The sequence below is a fragment of the Nuphar pumila genome, chromosome 8 (assembly GCF_984573655.1).
Source record: "Nuphar pumila chromosome 8, dmNupPumi1.hap1.1, whole genome shotgun sequence".
Lineage (NCBI taxonomy): Eukaryota > Viridiplantae > Streptophyta > Magnoliopsida > Nymphaeales > Nymphaeaceae > Nuphar > Nuphar pumila.
Genome location: NC_143256.1, coordinates 17,823,232 through 17,850,555, shown reverse-complemented (window position 1 = coordinate 17,850,555; position 27,324 = coordinate 17,823,232). Strand labels below are relative to the sequence as shown.

At 40.9% G+C, this 27,324-nt stretch overlaps 1 protein-coding gene across 1 annotated transcript in view; it reads right to left on the bottom strand.

The window, feature by feature from the left end:
• Positions 1-246: 246 nt before the first annotated feature.
• Positions 247-27,324, bottom strand: part of LOC149829698 (actin-interacting protein 1-2-like) — an 82,417-nt gene continuing 55,339 nt past the window's right edge. The window contains exons 5-6 of the mRNA XM_090015259.1: positions 3,646-4,053; positions 247-504 (exon numbers count right to left, since the gene is read on the bottom strand). Of these exons, the coding sequence (XP_089871385.1) occupies positions 247-504; positions 3,646-4,053 (666 nt within the window). The remainder of the gene's footprint in view (positions 505-3,645; positions 4,054-27,324) is intronic.

Below are 27,324 nucleotides of genomic sequence, written 5' to 3'. Positions count from 1 at the left end.
GAGAAGGAAAAAAAAAAACACCCAATATAACCCAAAAAGGCGAAAAACTCACATCAGCAAAATCATATCAAAACACGAGCCATTCTGCTATGTTCTTCTAGTCTTCAATCAAAGACAAACTGGAAAGGGTTTTCCTACAAACAAAACAGAGAATTCTTTTGACGAAGACTGCACAGAACAAGAAATGTAAGGCCACACAACTTGCTTCCAAAACCAAATCAACCATCAATTGCAGTTACGATCCCGTTACTGCTGCACTAATCTCCACACACGAATGCATGCATCTTCACCAGAGCTTACAACAGTGCAATCATCATTGAAAACTAATCCATAAACACCTCCCAAGTGAGCACCCTTTATGGTTATACGACTTGAAGCTGGCTTATCAACTTCATATATAATTATGCTTGTGTCTAGAGATCCCGTAGCAACCATTGTGCTATCAGGAGACCAAGCCACACAATTTATACGAGCAGTATGGTACAACATGTTCTTAAGCTTAACCTGCAGAAGATAGTCAACTGGTTAGTGAGACAAATGTTCAGGAAGTTAAAAATCAAACCTTGGTAATTAACATTACATTTCTAAAAAGGATTAATGCGGAAGGGAAAGGAAGAAAGAGAGATGGACTATGCAAATGGGAACCAAAAAGTTAGAAGTATGAACAACTTAAATATAGTGACAAAATCTATCAAAAATAAAGAAAAAAAAAACATGGATGAAGCATGACAGCCTTCCACTACTTTAATGTGTGTAAAAAGAATTTAGGAAACAAAAAGAAAATTAAAAAACCATATAGGATTTACATTGTGCCTGATAAATTGAACCATGGCATTTTGCTATGTCACATGGGTGCGGGTGCGACACGGGTGCGGCGCAATTTCAAAAATTTTGGACACGGGGACTCGGCTATATATATATATAATTCTAGTAAACAATTAAAATTAAGTAGCCAAAACTATGACCTTAATTTTTTCGAAAGTTTCAATTTGGCATTCCCATTTCTTTATGGTAGTTCTTAAGCTAGCTTTTCTAATACTTGTGAAACTAGTATTTTTTTAAACTGGAAAAGCATTTATTTAGCTATCTCAAATGGTTGGGTTACCTTTTATCGTGTTTTATACATATTTTTACATAAGTTGTGACTTGTGAAACAGTCACACAGACTGTGCACACAGTCTGTGCAATGCAGTCTGTGACTGTGCAGACTGTGCACAGTCACACAGACTGTGTGCAATGACTGTGCAGTTGCAGTTGCACAGTCTGTGACTGTGCAACTGCATGCATTGCACAGTCTGGTTATATATTAAAAAAAAAAGATATATAAAAATTGTTTTTTTTTGTTTTTTGTCTTAAAAATGGACATTTTTGGACTCGATCAAAGTTGACCGAGTCCAAAATGTGGACGGATGCGGCCTGGACTCGTTGACCGAGTCCGACTCGGCGTTGACCGAGTCCGGGCCGAGTCCGAAGCCGCACCCGTGTCGGGGCGTGTTGACTCGGGTGCGGCACCTCCCTAGTCGAGTCCGTGTGACATAGGCATTTTGTAGTCTAGGAAAACAAGGGTAATTATAATACCGCACACAAGGCCATAAATGCTTAAGAATTTTCAAGGTTTTTGGATCTAGAATGCCATTGACATACAATAGAATGAATGTCTACTACATTTTTCATAACAGGGATATTGCGCCGAATCAATTCATTCTAGGTCTTGATTGCTTTGTCACCTTCTCATGAAAATCCAGAACATGCAATTAATAGCAAAGTACACCATTATTATCAAAACTGGTATTTGTCTTATGCACCACAATTTGCTTTGTAATCCCATTGTTGCTTAATGCTAAACTTATGGTCCCCAATAGTAATATTCCTGCTTATTGCTGATCTCCAATCTTTACTGGGCTCCTCCTTTTCCCAGTTCCTTCAACTTGCTTCATGTCAAATTTTTTGTGTTCTGTAATTTCAGACAGCTTGTAACATGCCCATTCTATCCCTGACAATGCTCATCTTTCTGTTTAATTAACTCTTAAGGACAAGATGTAAGGATATGTGGCATTTCTTCAATATGTGTTTTTATTTTTGCTTTACGTAACATGCATTAGTATTGTATCATTGTCATCAATGGCTCGGGTAATTGATTTGTAGTACCAGTTGGAGTCACACTATCTCAACCGGGCCATATTCAGGCAAACCTAGCTTGACTAATAAAAAAAAATTAACTCAATCCTAGTGAGGATTAATCTATTATGAGAGATCATCCCATGTGATTAATGAGTTGGGACATCAACCTGTTGTAGTTGGAATATTCATTTTCTCTTTCCTATTTCATTGAGTCAAATTGAAATGACAAAAATTGACACAGAATTAGAGCAGCCATGACGAAGTGATCTATTAATCTCATCTTCATGCTTTTTCCTCTAATCTTCTAACCTCTTTCTTCTCTATGGATTTAATATTTTTCAGAAGATTTCTTTGTTTTGAATGTTAAATTTTAAAACACTTACTGGAATCATAGGCAGATCTGACTGTTAGCTTTGAACAAATCTGGAATCTAACTTGTTTTTTGGTCCCATAGGCTTGGGTGAAGGGGATAAATGGATTGGTACGTGCAAATGGTAGCTCTATCTCAGCTGGTGGTGTGGTTGGCTGGAACCAAATAATCAAATCTTCAAGGGAGTACGACCTTGCAAAGGGGGGTGATTGAATTGGTAATTAAGTTTATGGTTCAAATCAAGCTTGCAAAGGGGTCAAGCTGAGGTTCCAGACTGACTTATGGTCCAGGGATGTAACTCTTGCTGAAAGATATCCACCGTTTTTTCACATAAACAGAGATAACAACATACTTGTAAGTGAATGTTGGAAAGGAAGAGCTAGTTAGTTCACTGAATTCAGAAGGAATTTCAAGGAGCAAGAGGTAGAAGATTGGTTTTGGTTATGGCTATTGGATTTTTAGGCCCATGGAAAATTTCTGACAGCGAGAATTCCTTATATGGAAATGTGACGGATGTGTTATGTTCTCTATAGCTTCATTTAGCCATGCTTTTGGCTGTAAAGATGTAGACCACTTTCCAAATGACACCGTCCAGGGTTTCCATCCCTCTCCTACAGCCAAGATATTTGTGTGGCTCTTAGCACTTGATAAGGTTAATAACCAGTGCAAATTGAAAGACAAAAGTTTCCAGCTTGCAAGTACTTGCTACTTCTGTTTCGATGAGAACGAAACAATTGAGCATTTGTTTTGGTTTTATCCAGCATTTCAGTGGTTGTTCAAACAAGCTTTGGATTGTGCCAATAAAATGGCCAGATGGGGATTTAGCTTGGATTGGTCGGAATAGGACTGGTGGTTAAGAATCTTAATTTGATCTATTCTGTAAGCTTGTTGAAAGATTTCTTATCCCCTGGCTTAAATTATTTCTCTTAGACAAAAAAAAAAGGATTTACATGGTTTGCAAAGTGTTATAATGTGCATCTCCCTCGCATACTGTCTGTAGACTCTGTACATACACCAATTCTTGTTTTCTTTTTGTTATGTGTGTGTGCTTGTGTTCAAGGATTGATACACACACACACACACACACACACACACACACACACATATATATATATATATATATATATATAGAGAGAGAGAGAGAGAGATGGTACCTCTCGAGTGACATGGTCCCATACAACAGCTTCTCGATTGAGATCACCAGAAATAAACATAGAGGCATCTGGGGAGAAACGAATGACGTTAATAGCACCACGATGCTTCTCAAGGACTGACTCTTCAGTGAGAGTGTCCCCATTGACAGAATAGACGTGGAGTTTCCCATCTTGGCCACCAACAATGGCCTCACTTCCATCAGGTGAAATTGCAGATGCCGTCACAGCAAACCCAAGATTCAGAGTTGACAACACTTTGGATCCACGAAGCATGATTACTCCTGAATCAGTTGAAAGCAATGCCAGCTCGGGCTTATCAAGTGCAATATTTAAGTCCTTTGGTTGTGCACCAATATCAATTTGTTCTTCATCACCACACTGATCAGCATGCAGCGGAATTCTCCTTACCTGTAAAATTTTGGGAAAAGGATCATCTCTTGTAGCAAAAGCAAGTTGAACATATTGTACATAGCTACAGTTGTTGTACAGTCAGCAAAATATAAGCCCCACAGCAGGATATCATCAATTGGAATTTGGCAGGTAGATTAAGAAATTGTTCCTTATTAAAGGAATATGCTATTCATCAGACTTGGTGAGCAATACTACCGTGTATTGAACTTTTATAATTGGCTGGAAAGCTTTCCAGACAAGAATATATGGACTATCCCTGATATTTACTATCCGAACATCAAAGAAGAGGACCAAATATTTGGAGAACACCTGATAAAATCATCAAATTGGACTAGGACAATATAACTTAAAAACGAGGAGAAAATCTCCAACCGAATAGCCTTTGGAAATCTTTCACATGTTATTGCCATTAGACATACTAGCGAGCACAGACATGCTCCCAGTCTATGTCACAGGGACTCACCAAAGAGGCCTCTGCACCCACGTTGACGCGACGCGGGTGTGGCACCCAATTCGGTCAACCCGCACCCAAGGTTATCATTGTCCAAAATGGACTTGGTTAACTTTGTCCATTAAAAAAAGGGACAGGGCTTGATAATGGGTAAGGGTACCTCGAGCACCCCCCTCCCCCCCCAATTAAAAAAATAAGGGGGTACCTCGAGAAGGGGTAAAGAGGGATGGGGCTTGAGAATGGGGTACCACGAGAAAGGGTAAAGGGGTGGTGTTAAAATATATATATATATACCCTCCCGCACCCCCACACCCAAGTTCTTTTAAAGTGCCGCATCGCCGCCCCCGCATCTGCACCCGTACCTATGTGACATAGCTCCCAGTTTATCCAATACATATATGCACATGTATGAATACAAATTGTAGTTAGTTGCCTGTTTATAGAGAGCGTGAGAGAGGTTGACTATACCATGCACGTGCGAAAATCAAATTCCACTTGTACAACTTATATAATGAATAAGAAATAGTGTCAACTGTCACATACAAATCAATTCCTTATGCTGTGAACATTGGATCAAGAGAATTTCTACTCATGACATTTTATATGTCAAAATTACAACTGGCACGGTAACAATGTCAGAACAAAACAATATCCATAGTGCTATGATTAGGCCAATGAAGCACTGCTCGTCATATTATATCATTACATGGCAAGGTGTACCTTTCAAAAGGTATATGTGTAATTAGGTTAACCTAAAGTTAGACATAACATACAAGAGAGTTGACTGCGACATCACCCACCATATGAGGCACTTTACAGCCCTGTGGTACCTCCTGTTATCTCTTCTCTATTCTTCGTCTTCACCACATGAACATAAAGTTGAATTACTTGCTTAAAAGATGTAGTACTGCTCATTTCAAGCATGGGCGTGAACAAATCTCAATTCATTTTTTATTTCTTCTCAAGGAGTATTGAAAATGATATTACTTGCATATTTTGGTCAAACTATTTCAATGGAATATTATATAGAATTTCAAAGGCTATTTAAGTTTCTAATTCAAGAATTTGACATCAAGAAATTGGTCTCATTTACGTACCTCTTAGAGATTGAAGTTACAAGAACAACAAAGAGTATATTTATCTTTTAGAGAGAATATGTTGGAAGATACTGTTATTAGTCAGTTTGGAGCCTTGTGAATTAACTAACATATCTGTTATCCGATTAGCCTGATTAATCAATTCATGCACAATGAAATGATACTGAGATGGGCCATGAATATTCAAAAAATTAAAGGCTACTCATCAAAAAGGAATCTTATGCCAATTCCTTTGAAGTACAAAATAGATGACCTGCATGTATGTGCATAAAAGAACCGCCTCTGGTTTTATTTTCTTTGAGAGTGAATTCCGTACCATTGAATAGAAAAGAGACAAATGATCATAAGCTTAAATGTTGAAGCCAAATTATAAAGCCATGTCTTTTGGGCCATTTGAAAAGAATTCATGTAAAAGCAATATTACAAAAGGCAGAGATTCAGGTGAAACTTCTAGGAAGCTTTATGGTGATAAATAATATCTATGAAAAGAAGCAACCATATATTGGTGACTTGCCACTTTAATAAGAAAGAGTTGCATTCAAGATGTTTAGCACTTCAAATTTTCTGAACAGAATTGCAAATTCTCCAAGAGAGTTCAAGGCTTGACTTCATAAATCAATTCGATAGATATCTTTGCAACACCTCAAGATGGAGCATTGTTGCCTATCTCAATTAGGGGTGGCAATCGGGTCGGGTTGGCAGGTCGACCCGGCGGGTTGGCTGGTCAGCATACCTCAACCCGACCCGTTTATTAAACGGGTCGGCTGTGGCAAACACGAACCCGACTCGTTTATTAAACGGGTAACCCGACACGACCCGCCAACTCGTTTATAAACGGGTTGGGTCGGGTAAACGGATTGGCAGGTTGACCCGCCCGCCTAACCCGTTTATTAAACGGGTCAGCTGGGTTGGCATACCCCTAACACGAACCCGACCCGTTTAATAAACGGGTTAGGCGTGAAAAGATACTGTCATTTAGTATAAAGTCTGGATCTCAAGATCCAGACCCAATTCCTTTCATTTTAAACACATGCTCATTAATGTTTCATTAATGACATGCTATAATTTTATCATAACATGTAATGGGTATTTTCGTACCCTAGCTATTGTATCTGTGTGTATTTAATCAGAGAAGCAAAAATGAATACCCTGATTAGGGATTTTTGTTGCAGCCTCGTTCTCTCTCCCCATGCTATGTTGTTGCTTGTAGATGAAGAAAGGAAACCATGATTTCTATCATGGTATCAGAGCAGCAGGTTCAATATTAAAGATCGGTTCCTTCTATGACTGATTTGTCTCCTTCTAAGGTACCTGTTTTCTCATTTTTCCTATCGATTTCTCTTGTATTTAAATCTGCAGTCTGGACTGAAATCTCTTCTTCGTACTCTCCTCTTTCTTTTTGCTCTTTTGAAATACATCATTAATCTGCTTATTGTCTTCTTCAAGTACCTCCTTTTGATTCCCCTTTTTTATTTAAGCCAACATGTTTCTCTTATTTCCAAAATCCAAAACTGAAATTTGGTCACGTTGGCATATTTCCTCCTTCTTTCATTCCCTGTTGTTCTTCTGTCATATCTACTACTTCTTTCACATTGCTGCACGTGATCTTACCCATCCATAAGCAAAATAATCAAGCAAGATCAATTTTTTTGATCTATGTGTGATTACAAGAGTTGAAAAGGATCACTCCAAACTCATTTGCATATTGACGTCAGATCAGATTGTGATCTGCACGCCCAGATCTATCTTGATTAAAATAATTTCATCTTCGAATTCATTTTCATCTCTGTTTTGCCTGTTTTCTCATTATTCTAAAAGGAAAACACATTATTTTCAAAATAACGTACCTATTACTGATTGAATTTTATTCAGAACAGATTCTTTACTATGCAGTCCTGTTTTTCTGCCTCGTGTTCATCAGTTAAAAAAAAAAAACTAGTCTGGTCTTTAGACTTCTCTGATATTAAAATTTATGTTCTGAATTATACTAGAATTCAATTGTGGTTGGGTCTTTGTCGTAAGGCCATTTCTTATTTTTTATTCCTTCTCTTGGTTGGATCTTATTCCTTCTTGTTTTTGGCTTCAAAAGAATATGGACTCATTCCCTCATTCTCAGTCTGGTCTTTCCTCAAACTTTCTCAGCCAACTCGTGTTTGAGAAACTGAACAATTCCAATTTCCTAACTTGGAAGCAACAAATCATACCATTCATAAGAAGTCAGGACCTTTCTGGACATCTGGATGGTTCTGTTCCTGTTCCTCCAGAATTCATACCACAAGAAGAAAAGAATGGTGAGAAAGATCTTTCTATTACCTATGTTAGAAATCCTGAGTATGTATCCTGGATGAAGTGAGATCAGGCGTTGGTTGCCTATATCACTTCTACATTGTCACAAGAAGTGCTTGTGGCAATTCCAGATGACTGCTCTGTTAAAATGTAAAACTGTGCAAATGTTTCATATTTACTGACAAAAATGATAAACTTTCTCCTCGTGTGATTCCCTGTGCCTTTTTAGGATATGCTGAAAACCAGAAAGGTTATAGATGTTTTGACTTCAAAAATAATAAACTATATGTGTCTAGAAATGTTTCCTTTCTTGAAAAGGAGAGCTTCTTTGATTTTAGAAAATTAAAAGACGTCACTGAGTACTCCTTTTTGCTAGATCTAATATCAACATCTGATGAATATGACCTTGATTGTAACTTTGATGATGATCAAAGAATGATTGATCTTAATGTTGAAAATGAAGAAGTTCATAGAGATACTAGTATTCAATATTCCAGGCGACAAGAGTCTAATCCTCCATGTGCACTTGAAAAATATTCTAACATTCCAACTAGACAATCATCCCGAATCTCGAGGCCTCCAGGAAAGTTTATATTCTAACCTTGATTGAAACCGAGTCGACTCATGACTCGGAAAACCGAGTCGAATCGGGACTCGTGAAATCGAGTCGACCGAGACCCGGGCTCTCGATGAGTCTAGAGCCTGCCAAAAGAGGCGAGGGGTAAAACCCTAGCCAGTTTTCTAAAGCTCTGCCCCTCCATTCCAGCGTTCCCCTTCAGTCACAGGCAAGACGACAACCCCATTCGCCGGCAACCCTTGTGCTCTGCAGTGCCGCCGGCCTCCCTTCGGTGAACCCGCGGTGGCGGTGCCCCCCTCTGTAAACACCCCAAATTTTCACTCACCTCCCCTACATCTCCACCAAACATCATCATTCAACCTCTGAAATCGTCGGAGGGCAAAATGGTCATTTTTTTGAGCCCGGACCTTGCAAAAGTCCAAATTTCATCTGAAACTCTCAAATTTTCTCTATTTTTATCTCAGATGTTCAAGATTTTACTCCTGACAGGAGACAGACATCTCCAGAGTCTTGGTTCAAGGTTACATTGCATAAGACATGACATTGCATATCATTGCACGAGCATTTCAAATCACTGCATTGCAAAGCATGTCATTTCGAGGTCCAGAACTCTTGATTTCAAAATTTTCAATCCAGATTAGAATTTCAACTCTTTTCAAAATTGATTTCAAAACCCTGGGTCTTCAAAATTATCAATTCTTCCCATTTCACCCCCAGGACTCTGAATTTTAAAATATTTTCTCAGGAAAACGATCTGGATAGTTTTTAATGTGGATTTCAGTCACTTCACCTCAGATTTTGCCGTTTTTGACAAATTTCAAATATCTTTCTTTTACAAAATCGACCTACAAGGGCCAACTCTTTCCAAAATTCCTGTTTTGCCCATTAGTCCAGATTTTATGAAAATTCCAAAAAGAAGTTGTTATTTTATCCTTATTTCAAAGAAGCAATGTGGGACCCACACTGAGGTGGTGTCACACAAGCTTTTTTTTTTTTGAAAAATTTGAATTTTGAAAAAAACCCAAAAATATAGGAGCCTTGTCCCCTGGATTGGTGCCACTTGTCCTTTCTCTCTCCTCTCATCCACATGCCAAGTGTCAGTGTGGGGCTACCTTCAGAAGTCGCCACATGTCATCCCATTTATCTGCCATGTGTCACCCTACCCATCCTGCGCCATGTGTCATTTCAAAGACTACCAGAAGATGCCAAGTGTCATAGGTTGTCCTGTCTAGAAAAAGTGGAGTTTGTCTCCTCTGAGGTGGCGCCACTTGAAGTGTGTCTCCTGCAGGGGACACGTGTCAACCTCTCCCTCCTTCTAGAAAAGTAGCCTGACACATGTCTCTCCCTACTTTTCTCAAAAAAAGTAGGGGACATGTGTCACTCCTAAATTCCTACAAAAAAGGTAGGCTTGTCTCCTCTGAGGTGGCGCCATCTGGAGTGTCTCCTGCAGAGGACACATGGCAAGCTCTCATTTCCTCAGAAAAAGCAAGTGCCATGTGTCATTTCCTGCTTTCTTCAGAAAAACTAGAATTCAAAAGTTCAAATCTCCTCATAGGTGGCGAAAATCAAGAACTCCTACCTTTTTCATCCCGTCTGAGATGGCGCCACATGGCTTGGCCCACCTTCTCTCCCCTCTGCCACGTGTCATTCTCTGCTTCTTTCAGAAAAAGTAGAGGACACATGTCTTCTCCCTACCTCTTTCAGAAAAGTAGGAGACACATGTCACTCCTGGCCTTCTTCAGAAAAAGCAAACCATTTAAAATTCAAACAAGGCATTAGGTGGCGAAAATCCGAAGCTCTGATTTTTCCAGATGGCCTGTGAGGGCGCCACATGTCCCTTACCTCCTTCTCATCCCTCTGCCACGTGTCATCTTCTGCTTCTTTAGAAAAAGTAGGTAACACATGTCTCCTTCTCATTCCTTCAGAAAAAGTAGAGGACACATGTCCTCTCCCTAATTTCTTCAGAAAAGTAGGAGACACATGTCACTGCCCTCTTTTTCCTCCCTCTTGCCACATGGCATTGTAGGAGCCACCCTGAGGTGGCGCCACATGTCCATCCTCCATTCCTCCAGGGCCAACCTCCATTTGAATTTCAAACTTCTCCCTGAGGTGGCGCCATTTGAGAAAGCCTCTCCAGCAGGCTGACACTTGGAACCATCCTGGACTGCCACATGTCCAGATCTCCTTTCACCAGAAAAAAACAAAATTCAAATTCCTCTGAGGTGGCGCCTTCTGAGCCCACTGCTCTGTCCTTCTGACATGTGTCAAACACCTTTTGAGGTGGCACCATTCCAGGACTCCACTTGGCTCCATTTTTATTTTTATTTTATTTTTAATAAAGGTAGCCCACCATGAGGTGGCGCCACCTGAAGACTCCCTACAAAAAGTGAATTTGAAATTCAAACTCCAAGAGAGCACCCTCTGAGGTGGCACCTTCTGGGAACTCCCTGCAGAGAGAATCAAGCAAACTTTTAAAAAAAATTCCAAATTCCCCCTGCTGAGGTGTCTGACCCACAAAATTTCCATTTTTATTTTTCTCAAAAAATCAAAATAGCCTTTTGAGGTGGCGCCACCTGAGGGCTCCCTGCAAAAGCCAAATTCGAATTTCAAACCCCCAGATGGCACCCCCTGAGATGGCGCCACATGGAGGGCTCAGATTGAACCTGTTTGAATTTCAAAAATTTTCAGAAAAATTATAAAAACAAGGGTTCACGCCCAGCCTAGGGGAGGATTTTTTTTAGCTCTTGTGAACCTGCAAAATCCGACCTAGCCTTCCTAAAATCCGATTTTGAACTTTGGAAATCGTGCCCCCTTTGGCTCATTGAAGAAAGGTGGAGTAGAGCTCGTGCTGTGGCGAATTCGATTCCAACAGAGGTCGATTTTTGTGAACCATCCGAAGCTTGGAGCGAAGGATGAAGGAAGCTCGTGATAGCTGCCCATTTCAAGAGCTCCTACACTGCGTAACGAAACAAGGTGCACTTCTTTTCCCCTTGATGTGACTCTATAATCCGAATCGGGAGTCGTTTGAAGAAAAAGCTCATCCGAGGGATGGATTGAGCTATTCTCGTAAAACGACGTATATAAAAATGTTTCATTATGCTTCCTTGATGATTTTAACATTCATATAGTTAGCTAGGTTTAATTTGCATTTTATTTCATTCATTTAGCATATTTCATGAATTAATTAGGATTAATTTAGCATTTATTTCAATTCTGCTTATTTTCAGTAGGTCTCTGTTTTTGTCAGTCAGTCCACACGTCATTTCATGCATTTGTTTTTTATTAAAAATCCCAAAAAAATCACGGAATGCGCCCTTATGTGTCCCTAAAATTTTGCCAAAAATTCGGAGGCATTTGAATTTGTTTACTGCGGTAAACATTCAAAATGGCAAGTCGGGTTTTTTTACCCGGGATACGTTTTGAAAATCATTTTCCGACTTGTAAAATCGAGATATCCCTCATGGGAGATCCGATTTCCGATCCGAAAGATGTTTGGAACTCGGGAAAATGTCTAGTTTGTAATATGATTTTATCCGATTTTTCTGATTTTTTTTAATATCTGACAAAAATCCGAGATGTCGGTACACGTGTCAGAGCCTAATTTGGGCCTCTGAGATCTTGGATCGACTTAGGGCTATGGTTTCTCTTTGTGTGTTGCTCCAAATCCAAAACTGTAAAAAGTGAAAGTGGTTTCCGAGATGTCCTATGTTTGAATCTGAAAGCCTGTAATTTTTAGAACAGTGTTGACCCATGCTTCAGATTTTTTTTGTCAGCCCCTTGTTTTGCTACATTTGTCTGTTCTGTTAGTTTAGGCAGAAATAGTTATATTTTTATTTGTGTTTCCGTTGATCAAATGCCGAAGTCATAAACATGAAAGTTGTTCATGTAGGTGTCGTGCATAACTCTGATTAATTTCATAAATTTTCATGGCCGTTTTGTATTTGTTTAGCATTTTACATCAGATTAGTGTGATTTTTACCTCTGTCAGAACTAAATCCCTGTTATTGAACTCACCATGGCTCAAATCCCGAGGCTGTAAAAACCAAAAATGTTCCATTTCGGGTATTTTAGCAGTCTGCAAAATATCAGAAGTTTCCATGGTATAAATCTTGCATTATCATATTAGGCATTGCATTTGGTTCGGATCCATAGGCAAAATCCATCATTTTAGGACTTTCTTTGAATTTTGGCATTTAAATCATATCATTTCATGATTTTTAGCATTCTAGGCTGTTTATCAGAGTGTTTAGATGCTTCATACCGAATTTGGTGCAATTTGGAATCCATTTGAGGTTCGGATCATCCATAATACCAAAACAGGGTCCCGCAGGACCCAGATCCAAGCGAAAAACAAGCTAAAATCGCTATTTTTGATAAATTGCAAAATACCAAATTCTGATTTTACAGTCCTAATGTGTTTAGAAGCATGTCATATTGCATTTCATCATCATTGAATTCAATTTGAATTTCGAAATCCCAATTTTACTAAGTTTTCCTCCAAAAAACCCTGATTTTAAAGGTGTAACTTTAATTTTAGGGGTATTTTGGTCATTTTGACCCCAATTCCGAATTTCAAACTGTTTTCCACTGAATTTCTTGCATTTTCATCATTTCAAATATCAAGGAAGCATGAGAATAGGGTTTATATCCAATTAAGTCCAATAATTTCATAATATTATTGGAAAATCTTGGAAAAACCCACATATTTGAGCTAACTTTATTTCAAGCTTGGCAGGGACATTCCAAAGAAGGAGTTGAAGTCTGCAAATTTCTTTTATTTCCTTTATTTAGTGATGTAATAATGTAAATTTTGGAATAAGAGATTTAATTTCCTGCTTAGACTAGGATGCATGTCATATAGTTTGAATTTATGCAATATCTTGATTATATGATTCATGCATTTTATTTCAAAAGCACTATGGATGTTCACGAATGGCACGTGCACCAACTCTTAGGGAGTTGATGGACTCGGTGGGATCCATATTTACGGCCCTAGTCGGAATATGGACGAGACCCAGATCCGTCATCTTTCTACTAGTCACATTGAGCCTACACTCTTAGGCTATCTTAAAATGCACATCATATTTCCAAAGTTTTCAAAATCATGTGCATCAAATCAACTAAATTCTGAACATATTCATGGCCACAGTCAGGATATGTGAAGGATTTATCTTGACTTAATGCATATTTTTCCAACAAATCTCTTAGAAAATCTTTTCAAAGTGCGTTCATTCACTCATGACATTTACATCATGAAATCATTGATTTTCTCAAGATTTTCTCAAGAAAACTTCATTCTCAAGAAATCGATTTCTCAAGAAATTCTAAGGATTTTTCAAAATCGGTTTTCCAAAGACAAGTTTTTCCACAGTTTTCCCAGGAAAATGATATTTTCTTAAGATATTCAAAAGAGTTTTCCAATCTTTCTTCAAGATCCAAAATCGATTTCCAAGTATTTCAAAAGGTAAAATTCCCAGGATTTCGATTCCTCAAGTTTTGAATTTCCTTCTCCAATGAGCTTTCCTATGAATTTCCACCATTTTCCTAAGAAAACTCTCAAAGTCCAAGTTTTCCTAAGAAGTGCTTCCCTTTTCAAAAGGTTCATCTTTTCTCAAGAATCACTTCCATTTTCCCAGGATTACCAACCATTCATAATTTTCCCAAGTCTTTATGAACTTTCCTGAGATTTCAAATCTTTTCCATCTGAGTTTCCTGAGAAATTAACTTTCAGCTTTTTCCTGAGAGAATCTTTTTAACTCCAAATATTTTCTAAGCATACATCATGTTTTCCAACTTGCATTTTCCAAAATCTCATAGCACATGCCTGAATTCTTTGTGCATTTAGGATAGAACATAACTTCGATAATTTAACTAAGTCAAGCATAGTTTTGGTCCTTGGTTCGATTACCCCTGTTAAAGGCGGCAGGAACGGTCGAACCTCGTACCGACAGGTCGAGCCCCATCCCATGGATTTTCCCGCAATTTTCAAAAACGGAGGCGAGTATTTCAAAACAATTTCCAAAATCCGGTCAAAGTTTGAATCGCGAAAGCGTTTCTCTCTTTTTCTCTTCTGCAAGGAAGGGAAGGCGGGGGAAAAATTTCGCGACGATAACAGGTTTGGCGACCGTGATGGGACCTGTCCTTGTCTGACCTAAATTATGCTTGACTTAGTTCAATTATCAAAATTATGTTCATAAAATGTCAGCTCTTTTACTTTCAATATCATGTGAGCCTAGGAGCCTAGATTCTGACCTAGCTGACATTGATTGCATATAGCTTAGGCATGGTTTGGTAGGACCATATTGAGGAGATATTTTCATGCTCACATAGACTTAGGTCTAAATACAACCCTCCTCAATTTAGGATCTGAATGCAAACAATGTATGCTTCTTCAAAATTTTCAAAATCTATCTCTCTAGGACTTAGAGCCCTCTATTTCTTGCATGTGATCATTTTTTAAAACCCTCAATTACCTATCATTACCCGGTCTTCACGTTGCTGGGCTCTCTTCCAGAACCATAGTTCGGGACAGAGCCCCACAACTGGACCAACTATTTGGGTTAACACCCCCCTACCACGTACCGCGGGCCACAGTCCGAAGTATATCGGTAGGCGCTCAAGGATGTTGGAAAACCTTACCTTAGAACCGGAGTTGAAATTCTATGCCACGTACCTCGGATTTCGATTCGGGTATATCGGCATAACTGGATTGGACAAAGATGATCTGAACCTAGAGTTAGGATTAAGGTCCTACAGCTGTTTTCAAATCGATGCATTTAGAGTCAGCCTTTTAGGGAGTGCTGAATGTGCATAAATGTTTGTGCAGGATGTGATTGTATGTATGATTTTCTCAATTCTTTATTTCCCAATGTTTTAACTCATTAGGCCTTTTTCAAAACATCCTTATTTTCCACAAGATGTTTTTTTCAAACCCTGGATGATTTTCTCAAATATCCCATTTCTTTCAAAACTCCAGGTGATTTTTCATTCTACCTTTCTACTGGATCTCGAATTTCTAGCGGCATTTTTATCCTGCCTGCAAAATCTTTCAAAATTTCTCATATTTTCCTAAGTCTCATTCCGAGTCTTTCTCTGTTTTCAGTTCGATGGCATCCAGTCAAGTCGATCCTATCTTTCCTGAAGGTCACATCTCCTTTGAGGTGCGACAAGGTCGTCCTGAACATCGAGCCCTTAGCACCGGAACTTTCATTCCCCGGTGGTATTATTCCTGGCTAAAGAGCTTTTCTCGAATGTTCCCGGACCATTTGAGCGAGTGCGGATTAGAGCTGACATCAGCAGTCGGAAAGCAGACCATCAATGGCAACCTGATCCATGCAATGGCAGAGCGATGGAATCCTCGAACGTGTACCTTCTGGTTCCCGTGGGGAGAGATGACTGTTTTAATGGATGAATTTTCAGAAATCATGGGGTTGCCAGAATCAGCTGGTCGACCAAGCGACCCATTAGAGCATCAATTCCTTATCAATGTCAAGGGTTTGGACCCCCGAGACTCCTTAGCTCGTATGACAGGCCGCCGATCTTGGCCCCTGATCCAGTTAGAAGGAAATGAATATGTTGACCTACTTGAGTTGTACCGCCAGTACGGGACCTTCGTCGAAGTCAGCTCGCTTTCAAGAGCAGCCAAAGAAAAGATTCAGAATGCAATGGTTCTATGCACTGTAGGACTGTCCCTTTTCCCAGATGGACAGAACTACATGGACATCAGGATAATCCAACTTATGAGAAGATGGGGAAGTCGGCAAACCAATCGCCTCTCCATAGCCATGGCAGCGCTCGCCTTCCTATATCGAGGTCTAACTCGATTCTCACTTGGAGAGTCCATTTTAGTTGAAGGATGCATCTACGCACTTCAGTCCTGGTTTTTCCAGCACGTTCCAGCCCGAGCAAGCTCTTTCAGATACAACGGTCAAGAACTCCTTCCAGTGGCGCAGTACCGGTCTATGATCAACAACATTCAAGAGGATGACGTTGTTTGGGACTATTTTGATCGGCAAATATCTCCCCCCAGATATACCTACGCTTATGGCAAGCGGTTCAAGTTGCTGGGACCATTCTTCTGCACTTATTATCAACCAGAGAGATGTGTTCGACAGTTCTCTCAAAGGCAGCAGTACGTTGAAGCCCGACTGTTATCAGGAGCTATGGCAGAGTTCGATCTCACCTCCGCGCAATGGTCCGGGGCATATCATTCTGCCCGCTACGGCTGGGATTCCTTTGTCTCTCTTAAAATCTTTTCAGGTCCTAGAGTGTCTGTCGACTATCGTGAATGGTGGCAAATTGTTTGTCCCCCACCTCTTTGTCAAGATCAATAAAATCTTATTCTTCTCATTTTAATAAAATTCTCTCTTTCCATTGTGGTTTGACGACCTCGCCTAGGTAACAAGGCACATTTTCATTGTTTATTTCTTTTGCAGAAGGAATGACAACACAATTGCCGTGATTCCCACGACGACTCAGTCCCTAGTAATGGGACATCTTTTCCAAATTGTCTACCATATTTTCAGCAAATATTTCCTCCAAAAGCTAATTCCCTCAAAATCTAATCAGGTCTTTTGCCCTGCAGAGAGCATCCATATCATTTGATGGTTGAGACAAGATCAGGCAAAAGAACCACAGCATCCCAGTACTCGTCAGCCTCGGAAGAAGAGATGAGTTCCCCTCGATCCGAGAAGAGTCAAGAGCAGCAGCAAGAAGACGATGGCATAGACCCTCAAATGTATGCCATGTTCAGAAAAATGATGAACAAAATGATGAGTGAGCAGCCCGGGACCAGCTCAGAAAGGAACCCATTCAGAGAAAAGTTCCATGGTCACAGGGGTAAGAAGGCTCCCAAGAAGCAGATCCAGCCAGAAGAGATTTCAGATGAATCAGATTCCACTGAAGATACAGATGAAGAATATGAGGTGCCTCCGGCATTTCAGAAGCGTGGCCAAAGTAAAAGCCGCAGATCCAAGAGCAGAGATAAAGAAGAGCCTTTGCAAGCGCAATTTAAAGAAATGGCCCGAATTGTCAAAGATCTGCAAGCCCGCGACAAGGGCAAGAAAGTCTTCACCAGTGAGGACTTCTATGACGGCTTAGAAGGGGATGACGATCTGGAGAATCTCCCTCGTAAATTCATCAAGTTCGATGGTTCTGGCGACCCAAAAGCTCATCTCGCCACCTTCTTCGCAGAATGCTCGAGGTTCAGAAGGGATAACCGAGCATTGTTTCTATGCTTCCCCCGCAGCTTGGAAGGAGTTGCCACCAAATGGTATGCTGAGCATATCAACCCCATCGAGCTCAAGGAGTTCGATAAAGTTGTAAATCTCTTTATTGAACGCTTCTTGTTCAACACAGAAGCACTGCCTACATTAAGTCATCTCTGCAATTTGAGGCAGAATGAGAATGAAAAAGCACGGGACTTCATTCACAGATGGAGATCAGCCTGTAACAAGATGAGAGATCCTATCTCGGAAAGGCATGCATTGTCCTTAATCCTCAACAATTTCTCGCAGCCATTAAGAGGATTAATTTCCACAGCGCCGTCCAGGACCTTCATTGAGCTGACTGAACGAGCCGAATGGCTCGAGCTGAGTGTGGAAAATGGAGTCTATGAAGGCTTCACTTTTTCCAAGAACAACTCCCATGGTGAGCAGAAGAAGAAAGCTCACTTCACTTATTCTACCAACAACAACAGCAAAGGCCGTAATCAGCACAAAGGGCAGCAGAAAGATTACTGCTACAGCTCAGGCAGTTCGAACAACAAGGATCAGAAAGCAAAGCCTGCTCCTCAATACAGCAAGCCTCCTCAGCAGGATCAAGGGCCGAAACTGCGTGAGAAGACCAAACATGAAGGATGGAGTTACGACAGAAAGTTTACTCCCCTTGACCAATCGCTCGAGGACGTGCTCGAGTACATGCTATCAAAAGAGATGGTCAAATTGCCCAGATTGGCCGATCCTCCTGTGCCCATGGGGAAATGGAAAGATCAGTTCTGCAAGTTCCACAGGACAGTGGGACACAATACCGAGAACTGCTTTGTTCTCAAAAACATCGTGCAAGATCTCATTGAAAAGAATCTATTGGTAGAAGGAGAAGAAGAAGAGAAAATGGACATTCTCAACCACCCCTTCCCTTCGCATACCACAGCAGTAGTGTCTGCACAACCATTTCTACCGCATGAACATATCAAGCCATGTTCTGCGCAAGACCTCCAAGTTCAACATCAGGTGACGGTGCTACGACAAGCAGCTCCAGATTCTAAGAAGATGGACTTAATTTCAGCATTCGGTAAAATGAAAGTTGCGGAAGCACCTGTGAAGTCAATTCCCAAATCAAAAGGAACTCCTGACTTCTTCAAGCAAATCGTTAGACCAAGGCCAGAGAAGTCAAGTCAGAAGCCTCTGACTGCCTTATCCAATGTCTCCATCCTTGACTTGGCCAAGAATTCTAGCAAGCACCAGCAAGTACTGGATGATTTACTCAGGAAAATCAAAGTTAAGCCCACTACCACTCCTGAAGACATGGCACAGATTGTGAACTCTGCCATGACCAATGCGCCAATCACCTTTTCAGATGAGGACCTTCCAAAGCCTCATTCCTTTCACAATAATGCTCTTTATATTGTCGTTCGAGTCAGAGGAATGACGGTTCCCCATGTGCTGGTCGATGGAGGTAGTAGCCTCAACATATGTCCCGAAATGACCGCAAAAGCATTAGGGATCAAGGATGAAGAATATATTCCGGATCCCATCACTATCTATGGGTTTGACAATCATGGTCAAACGGCCAAGGGCAAGATATTCTTGGAGGTGTTTATCAACTATTCGGTGCACTCTGTCCTTTTTCATGTGGATAACGTACCACCAACCTACAACTTGCTACTCGGAAGGACATGGATTCACAATGCTAATGCAGTGCCTTCTACCCTCCATCAATGTGTGAAATGGTCAAAGGGTGGAATGATAACCACAATACTGGGAGAAGACCCAGAAGAAAGGCTCCCGCAGCCCATGATTCCTCGGCCATCATTCAATGCAGACATTGCCAGCATCAGGGAAAGTGAAGAGATCAATCTCGGGGAGAATCGAGAAATACTTCAGGCACCATCAGAGCCATCTCTGCACACAGTAGCCACGACACAGTGGAAAGGTCCTCAATTCTTCAAGGTTGGAGGTCGAATCGACTACAGCACCATTAAGGATCATCCCTTGTTTCCTCAATTCATGAAGTCAAGAAAGGGATTTGATTTACTCCTGAAGCATGGCTATCAACCCTTCAAGGGACTCGGCAAGAATGAAGATGGCCGCATCGAGCCAATGATTCAGAAACATCATCCCCACAGAGCAGGACTGGGGTTCTCCGGAGGAAGCTCATCAAGGAAGACTGTTTTTGTCAAAGGGGCACAATGAAGACCATTTGTTATTTCCTTTCTATTCTTTTCCAAATAAATGTCTCATTTTACCAAGGTCATTGATTCATTCAATCAATAAAATTCCAAGCTTCTTTGTCTATCCGGATGCCATCTACTCCCTTTTTGTCTGTCTCATCATTTTATAATTCAATGCCATTTTATGTATGGTTCTCTTCAAATGATTGCTTGTCTTACTATAGGCCAATTTGTCTGAACCAGATTTCTTCTCCAAAATTTCAGAATGACTTCTCGGACAATCAAGAAGCTCGTACTCAATCCCAAGGCCTTTCAGAAGCCGACAGCAATTCACAGAATCAAAGCAAGCACCGGAAATGACAAGAGTGCAAAGCAGTCTGATGATTGTGCAGAATATGATCAGTCTCTTCAGGAATTACCGGAGTTCGCCGCAGTTCAGAAGCAGGACGAACCATCTCCTCTAGTACAAGAGCCAACTGAAGGTGTCAATATCGGTTCAGAGGAAGATCCAAAAATTCTCCAGATCGAAACCAGTCTGAGTCCAGAAGAAAAGAAAAGGCTTATAGATTTTCTCAAGCGGCATGAAGAAGTGTTCGCATGGACGTATGAAGACATGCCGGGATTAGACCCCAAATTAGTCGAACACCGTCTTGTCCTAAAGCCGGAAGCTAAGCCAGTCAAGCAGAAGCTGAGAAAAATGGATCCCAGAATAGAACAGCAAGTCAAGGAAGGACTTGAAGATCTGCTCAAAGCAGGATTCATCCGAGCTATTGACTACCCGGATTGGTTAGCCAATATCGTCGTTGTCCCAAAGAAAAGCGGAAAAGTAAGGATTTGCATAGACTTCAGAGACCTCAATAAGGCAACTCCGAAGGATGACTATCCACTTCCAAGCATCGATCTTCTAGTCGATAGCACGACAGGACATGCCATGTTCTCTTTCATGGACGGATATTCCGGCTACAATCAGATTAAGTTGGCCGCCCGCGACCAATCAAAAACTTCCTTTACTACGCCTTGGGGCACTTTCTGCTACACGGTTATGCCTTTTGGGCTCAAGAACGCTGGAGCAACATATCAACGGGCAATGGCTGTTATCTTTCACGATCAAATGCGCAAAATCATGGATGCGTATGTTGATGATATTCTCGTGAAATCTAAAGAGGGAGAAGATCACCTCGAAGCACTTGATCAAGTCTTTAAAAGACTTATTCTTTACAAGTTAAGGCTTAACCCGCAAAAGTGTGTCTTTGGAGTCGAATCAGGTAAACTGTTGGGTTTTCTGGTAAGCAAAAAGAGAATTGAAATTGACCCAGCCAAAGCAAAGGCTATCATTGATATGCCTCCCCCGAAGAATCTCAAAGAACTGCGTAGCCTTCAAGGACGTATGCAGTCAATCCGGCGATTCATTTCCAATTTGGCAATGAGATGCGAGCCTTTCAACCACTTGCTCAGAAAAGGAGTGAAGTTCGAATGGGGACCAGAGTGTCAGCAATCGTTCGATCGGATCAAGAAGTATCTTCTTAATCCTCCCATCCTGAAGCCGCCAGAATTGGGAAAGCCTCTTTTGTTATACATCTCAGTCAATCAAGTCGCATGCGGTGGATTCTTGGCGCAATACAAAGAAGGCAGCCTGATAGAGCATGCTATCCATTATGTGAGCAAGACTTTCATAGATTATGAAAAGAGATACTCTCAAATAGAGAAGACCTGCCTAGCTCTGGTATGGATGTGTCAGAAGCTAAGACACTACCTGCTTGCATCAGAAGTCAAAATCTTGTCTAAACTCAACCCTCTCAAGTATATCTTAGAGCAACCTTTCCTCAGCGGACGAGTCGCAAAATGGCAAGTCTTACTGATGCAGTATGACTTAGAATACGTCTCGCAACAATCAATCAAAGGCCAAGCAATTGCAGATCAATTGGCAGATTTTCCTCTGACCGAAGAAGTGAAAGCCGAAGATGACTTCCCTGATGAGCAAATTTGCAACATCCAGCAATCTCCAGTCTGGAATTTATTTTTCGATGGTTCTAAGAATATGGCGGGAATAGGCATCGGAATTTTATTAATCACTCCAGAAAAGGAGATGATTCCATTTTCTCTCAAACTAGACTTTCAATGCACTCACAATATGGCTGAATATGAAGCCCTGATTCAAGGTCTAAAGATTCTACTAGACTTCAATGTTAAGAGAGTGCATGCCTATGGCGACTCATTACTCGTGGTTAATCAAGTTCAAGCCGAATGGCAGGTCAAAGATCAGAAGCTATTTCCCTATCAGAAAATTGTTTCAGCTCTTATCAGCGAGTTTGAAGAATTCCAGCTCTTCCATATCAAGAGAGATTTCAATCAAGTGGCTGATAGCCTAGCCAGCTTAGGCTCCATTATGGCATTCAAGAATGGAGAATCTTGTCGCTCTTTTGAAATTGGCAGACTTAACCAACCTGCCTTCATTCCAGCGGAACAGGTAAACCAGGCTGAGCAAAGGAAAAAGCCCTGGTATTATAACATCAAAACTTTCATAGAAACTGGCGAATTTTCTCCAGAACTCTCAAAGAAAGAGCAGCGAGCAATCCAGCGTATGTCTACTCGATACTTCATTTTGGCCAATGTCCTCTATCGTCGCGGATTCAGTTCAGAGTATTCCAGATGTTTAGATGAAGACGAAGCCAAAGAAGTCGTGCGAGAAGCACACGAAGGCATTTGTGGTGGTCACGTTGGCTACCAAACCCTTGTCAAGCAAATCATAAGAGCAGGGTACTACTGGAAGACTATGCAACAAGACTGTTATCATTATGTGAAGAAGTGTGTGCAATGCGAGATACACGCACCTTCTATTCATGCTCCGGCAACTTATTTACAGTCTGTTGTCTCTCCATGGCCATTTTCTATGTGGGCCTTCGATGTCGTAGGTCCCATCACTCCTTCAGCTTCAAATGGCCACAAATATTTCCTTGCCGCAACAGAATACTTCACCAAGTGGGTAGAAGCCATCAGTCTCCGCACAGTAGAAGGCCGACATGTGGTCTCTTTTATTCACAAGAACATCCTTTGCCGTTTCGGCGTCCCGCATGACATTGTGTCAGACAATGGCAGTCATTTCAAGAATGAAAAGATGAAGACATTCTGCTCAAAATTCAAGATCTATCACCATTTTTCCGCTCCATATTATCCTCAAGGGAATGGTCAGGCAGAGGCCACCAACAAGATTTTAATTCGTATTTTGGAGCGAACTGTGGAAACAGGCCGTGACTGGCATGAGAAGATCCACGATGCACTGTGGGCCTATCGGACCACCATTCGTACACCAACGAATGCTACCCCATCAGAACTGGTTTATAGAACAGAGGTAGTATTGCCGCTACATGTTCAGAAACCCGCTCTGAAATTTGCTTCACTTCTGCAATTACCTCTTGATCAATACCAGCAGCAGCGACTAGTGCAGCTAGACTTACTCGACGAGAGAAGACTAAAAGCAGCAGAGCATGCTCAATCCTATCGCCAGAGAGTAGCCAGGCAATATGCGAAGTCTATCATCAAAAGAAGATTCAAAGTCAATGATTTAGTACTTCGATCCACAGCTTATCTCAAGCATCGTCCTGGCGGCAAATGGTCGCCAAATTGGGAAGGTCCCTATGTTGTCAAAGAAGCATTACCCCGCAACTCATATCGGCTCATCAATGCCGATGGAGTAGAATTGCCAGATCCTATCAATGCTCGACACTTGAAAAAGTTTTATACTTGAAACATTTATTCTCCTCTTGTAATCCTTCCTGTTTCCTTCAAATAATGATCCAACTTTCTTTCCCAGTTACACTGGGGCATTTTAAAATTTTGTTCTATATGCAGGCAGGATAAACAAATTCCTCATTTCATGCACATGTGCATTCATATGCATCAACCCATATTCATTTGCATTCAATTGCATTAATAACAATCCGGTCAGTATTGGGATTTCAACAAACAGTCCCATCACAATTTCTAATGATTCAAAGATCATCGCCAATACTGAACCAAAACCCAGCGCTCGAACTGGTATTATTTCAAAATCCAGTATTCAAGCTGGTACATTTTTCTAAGATCCAACTTTTTGGAAAACCGAGTTCCGACTCGGGTTTTTATTCAAATCATTTTCCTTTGTTGATCCGGGTTCCGACTCGTGATCTCTCTACTTTATTCGAGCCTTGACTCGATTTCTTCATTTTCCTTTGTTGATCCGGGTTCTGACTCGTGATCTCTCTACTTTATTCGAGCCTTGACTCGATTTCTTCATTTTCCTTTGTTGATCCGGGTTCCGACTCGTGATCTCTCTACTTTATTCGAGCCTTGACTCGATTTCTTCATTTTCCTTTGTTGATCCGGGTTCCGACTCGTGATCTCTCTACTTTATTCGAGCCTTGACTCGAACCAATCATTTTCCTTTGTTGATCCGGGTTCTGACTTGTGATCTCTCTACTTTACTCGAGCCTTGACTCGAACTCTTCATTTTCCTTTATTGATCCGGGTTCCGACTCGTGATCTCTCTACTTTACTCGAGCCTTGATTCGAACAAATCATTTTTCTTTGTTGATCCGGGTTCCGACTCGAGATCTTTTTGAGCTTGTCATTCTCTTTTGTTGATCCGGGTTCCGACTCGTGATCTCATTACCTTACTCGAACCCTGAATCGAGTTCTTCATTTTCTTTTGTTGATCCGGGTTCCGACTCGAGATCTCTTTATCTTATCCAAGCTTTAATTCGAGTCCTTCATTTTCCTTTGTTGATCCGGGTTCCGACTCGTGATCTCATTATCTTATTTGAGCTCTGATTCGAGCCTTCCATTTTCCTCTATTGATTCGGGTTCCGACTCGTGATCTCTATATTTTATTCGAGCTCTGACTCGAACTCATCATTCTCTTTTATTGATCCAAGTCATTTCAATCATCAGGGTCTGTCAATTGCTCAAATTTGATATTTTGCTCTCCAAATTCCAATTTAAATCTTCAAATCAGGCAATTCTCCAATTTCGACCTCTGGGTCACCCAATTTTCAATTCTCAATTTCAGTTACCAATCTCAATTTCGACCTTCGGGTCAATCAATTTCCAAATTCTCGACCTTCGGGTCAATCAATTTCCAATTCTCGACCTGCGGGTCAACCAATTTCCAATTTTGACCTTTTTGGTCAAATCAATTTCCAAATTTCGACCTTCGGGTCACCCAATTTCGACCTTTTGGTCAATCAATTCTCAATTTTGACCTTTTTGGTCAAATCAATTCTCAATTTCGACCATCAGGTCATCCAATTTCGACCTTCGGGTCATTCAATTTTCAGCAACCAATTTTCCAATTTTCAATTACGACCTTTAGGTCAATCAATCTCAATATCCAATTTCAATCATTTTCTCTTGCGAGAGACCCTTTTTAGGGAGAGTTCGAGGGAGCTCGTTCTTTTCGCATGCTATCCAATTCGTTCACTTAGCCCTTTTTAGGGAGAGTTTGAAGGGACTCGCGTCTTTGTGAACCGTTTGCAAAACAATTTCCAATTTCACACGAGGAACCCTTTCAAAGGGAGAGGCTCGACGGAGACTCGTTTTCTTGTAACCCCCCAATTTCATACTAGGCCATTTTTCGTCATGAAAGACCCTCTTTGCAGGGAGAGTGTGATGGACTCGTTCCTTTCATGACCCAATTTTCAGACCTCACTATTATCGGCCCCCTTTCCATAAGAGAAGCCTAATATTAGGGAGCTTTGACGAAAGCTTAATTTCTCTTCGAAAGTTCGTTTTGCAAACACCTCCTCTTTAGGGAAGAGAGGAGTATTTCCCATTTCCCATTCAGGTAAGGGCTAAGCCTGAGTCTCTCTTTTTAGGGAAAAAGAGAGGAGAATTTTCGTCACGGATGTGTTGAGCCGGATTTCAAATACTCACTTTCACCAAGGATTTCAAGAAAATTTTGTCAAATTTGTCAATCAATTGTTGATTTCAGAATCTTTTATTGCACTAATCTCTATCTCAATTTACCTTCAGCATCACTTCCAAAAGAGTGAAGCTTTTGCGAAAAGGGATTCAAACTCAAATTCTTTCTATTGGCCAACCAAAAGGATGAAGGATAAATCCTCAATATGGCCAGAAAAGAAGATTCAATGTTATTGAAAAGCCATAGATGATCGATATTGATCGCAGTCGATGGCACATCTTTAAAGGCTATTCTTGCAAAGATGAGGCAGTGGAAATATCCTGAGCGCTAGAAAAGAGAGCATTTACCCAAACCCTGTCTCCTCAAAATCACCTAAGCTGCAATTGAGTATCCGCAAAAGGGATCTCTCACCTGTCGTCAAGATGAAGGCGAATTAGGCGAGTAGACCCCCGGGGCCAAAGAAGTTTCGAAACATCTCCAAGATGACGGAGTTTGTGACGAATCCTTCCAGGGAAAGTCCAAAGCACTGTCGAGATGAAGGCAGATGCGATGAACCTCTCGACAATCCCTAAAAGATATTTAATTTCAGCTATCGCCCAAAGATCTCCAAACCCATCATCCAAGAAGGATCGAAACATCTCCAAGTTGAAGGAGTTTGTGACGTACCCTTTTCCCAAAAGAGAGAAAGAGAAAAAAAAAAAAGAGAAAAAGTCAGAACATCTCCAAAATGAAGGAGAATGTAGCAAAAACCCAGAGAGCCAAAAGAGTGCAGAAAGATTGTCAAGAGAGAAGCTCTCAGGATATCAAACTGCCAAATCTATCAAGAATCCTCTTTAATCTTGTGAAATTCTATTATCAATATTCTTTCATCAATTGCTTTCATAATATCAAATTCTCTTTTCTGCTCATATCAAGGAAATTGATAACTTCCTTGAAGAAGGTCAATTGCGAGCAATTTGGATTTCAAATCTCGATTCTACGAAGTGAACCTTATTTGGAGGTAATGCTTTGGGTAGAAAAGAAAGAATATCTCTGCAACCATGTGCAACATTTTCAAATACTTTGGATTAACAACAAAATTCTCAATATTTTGATAATATTTTCTAGCTATCCTGACGTGAAGTGAGAGCTCGATATCCGTCTTCGATGCATCCTGACACCAATTTTAAATCCCTCCTAAGGACTTGATTCCTTCCCTTCTTTGAGAGCATGAACTCTCAGAATTGCACACTTCCCTGTGTCCCCACTGTCCCACCATAGACAGTCCCATTTCGGTTTGAGGTCGAACCACCAATCATTTTCTCGCAAAAGGCAATTTCAAAAGCTGATTTTAGTCTCAGCAATGAGACGCCCAAAACCAATCCCTTTTCAAGCTTTAGGGACCCCATTCTCCTTCCTTTTGCAAAAAAAACCCTATCGGATTTATTGTGCAAGATCCGAAGGTTCCATCATGGTCTCTTCCTTCGAGGATTCCATTTCATTTTTCGCCCGATCAGGATAAGGGTACAAACCTGAGCCTCAATCAAAGAGGTATTTCATTTTTCCGCCCGATCAGGATAAGGGTACAAACCT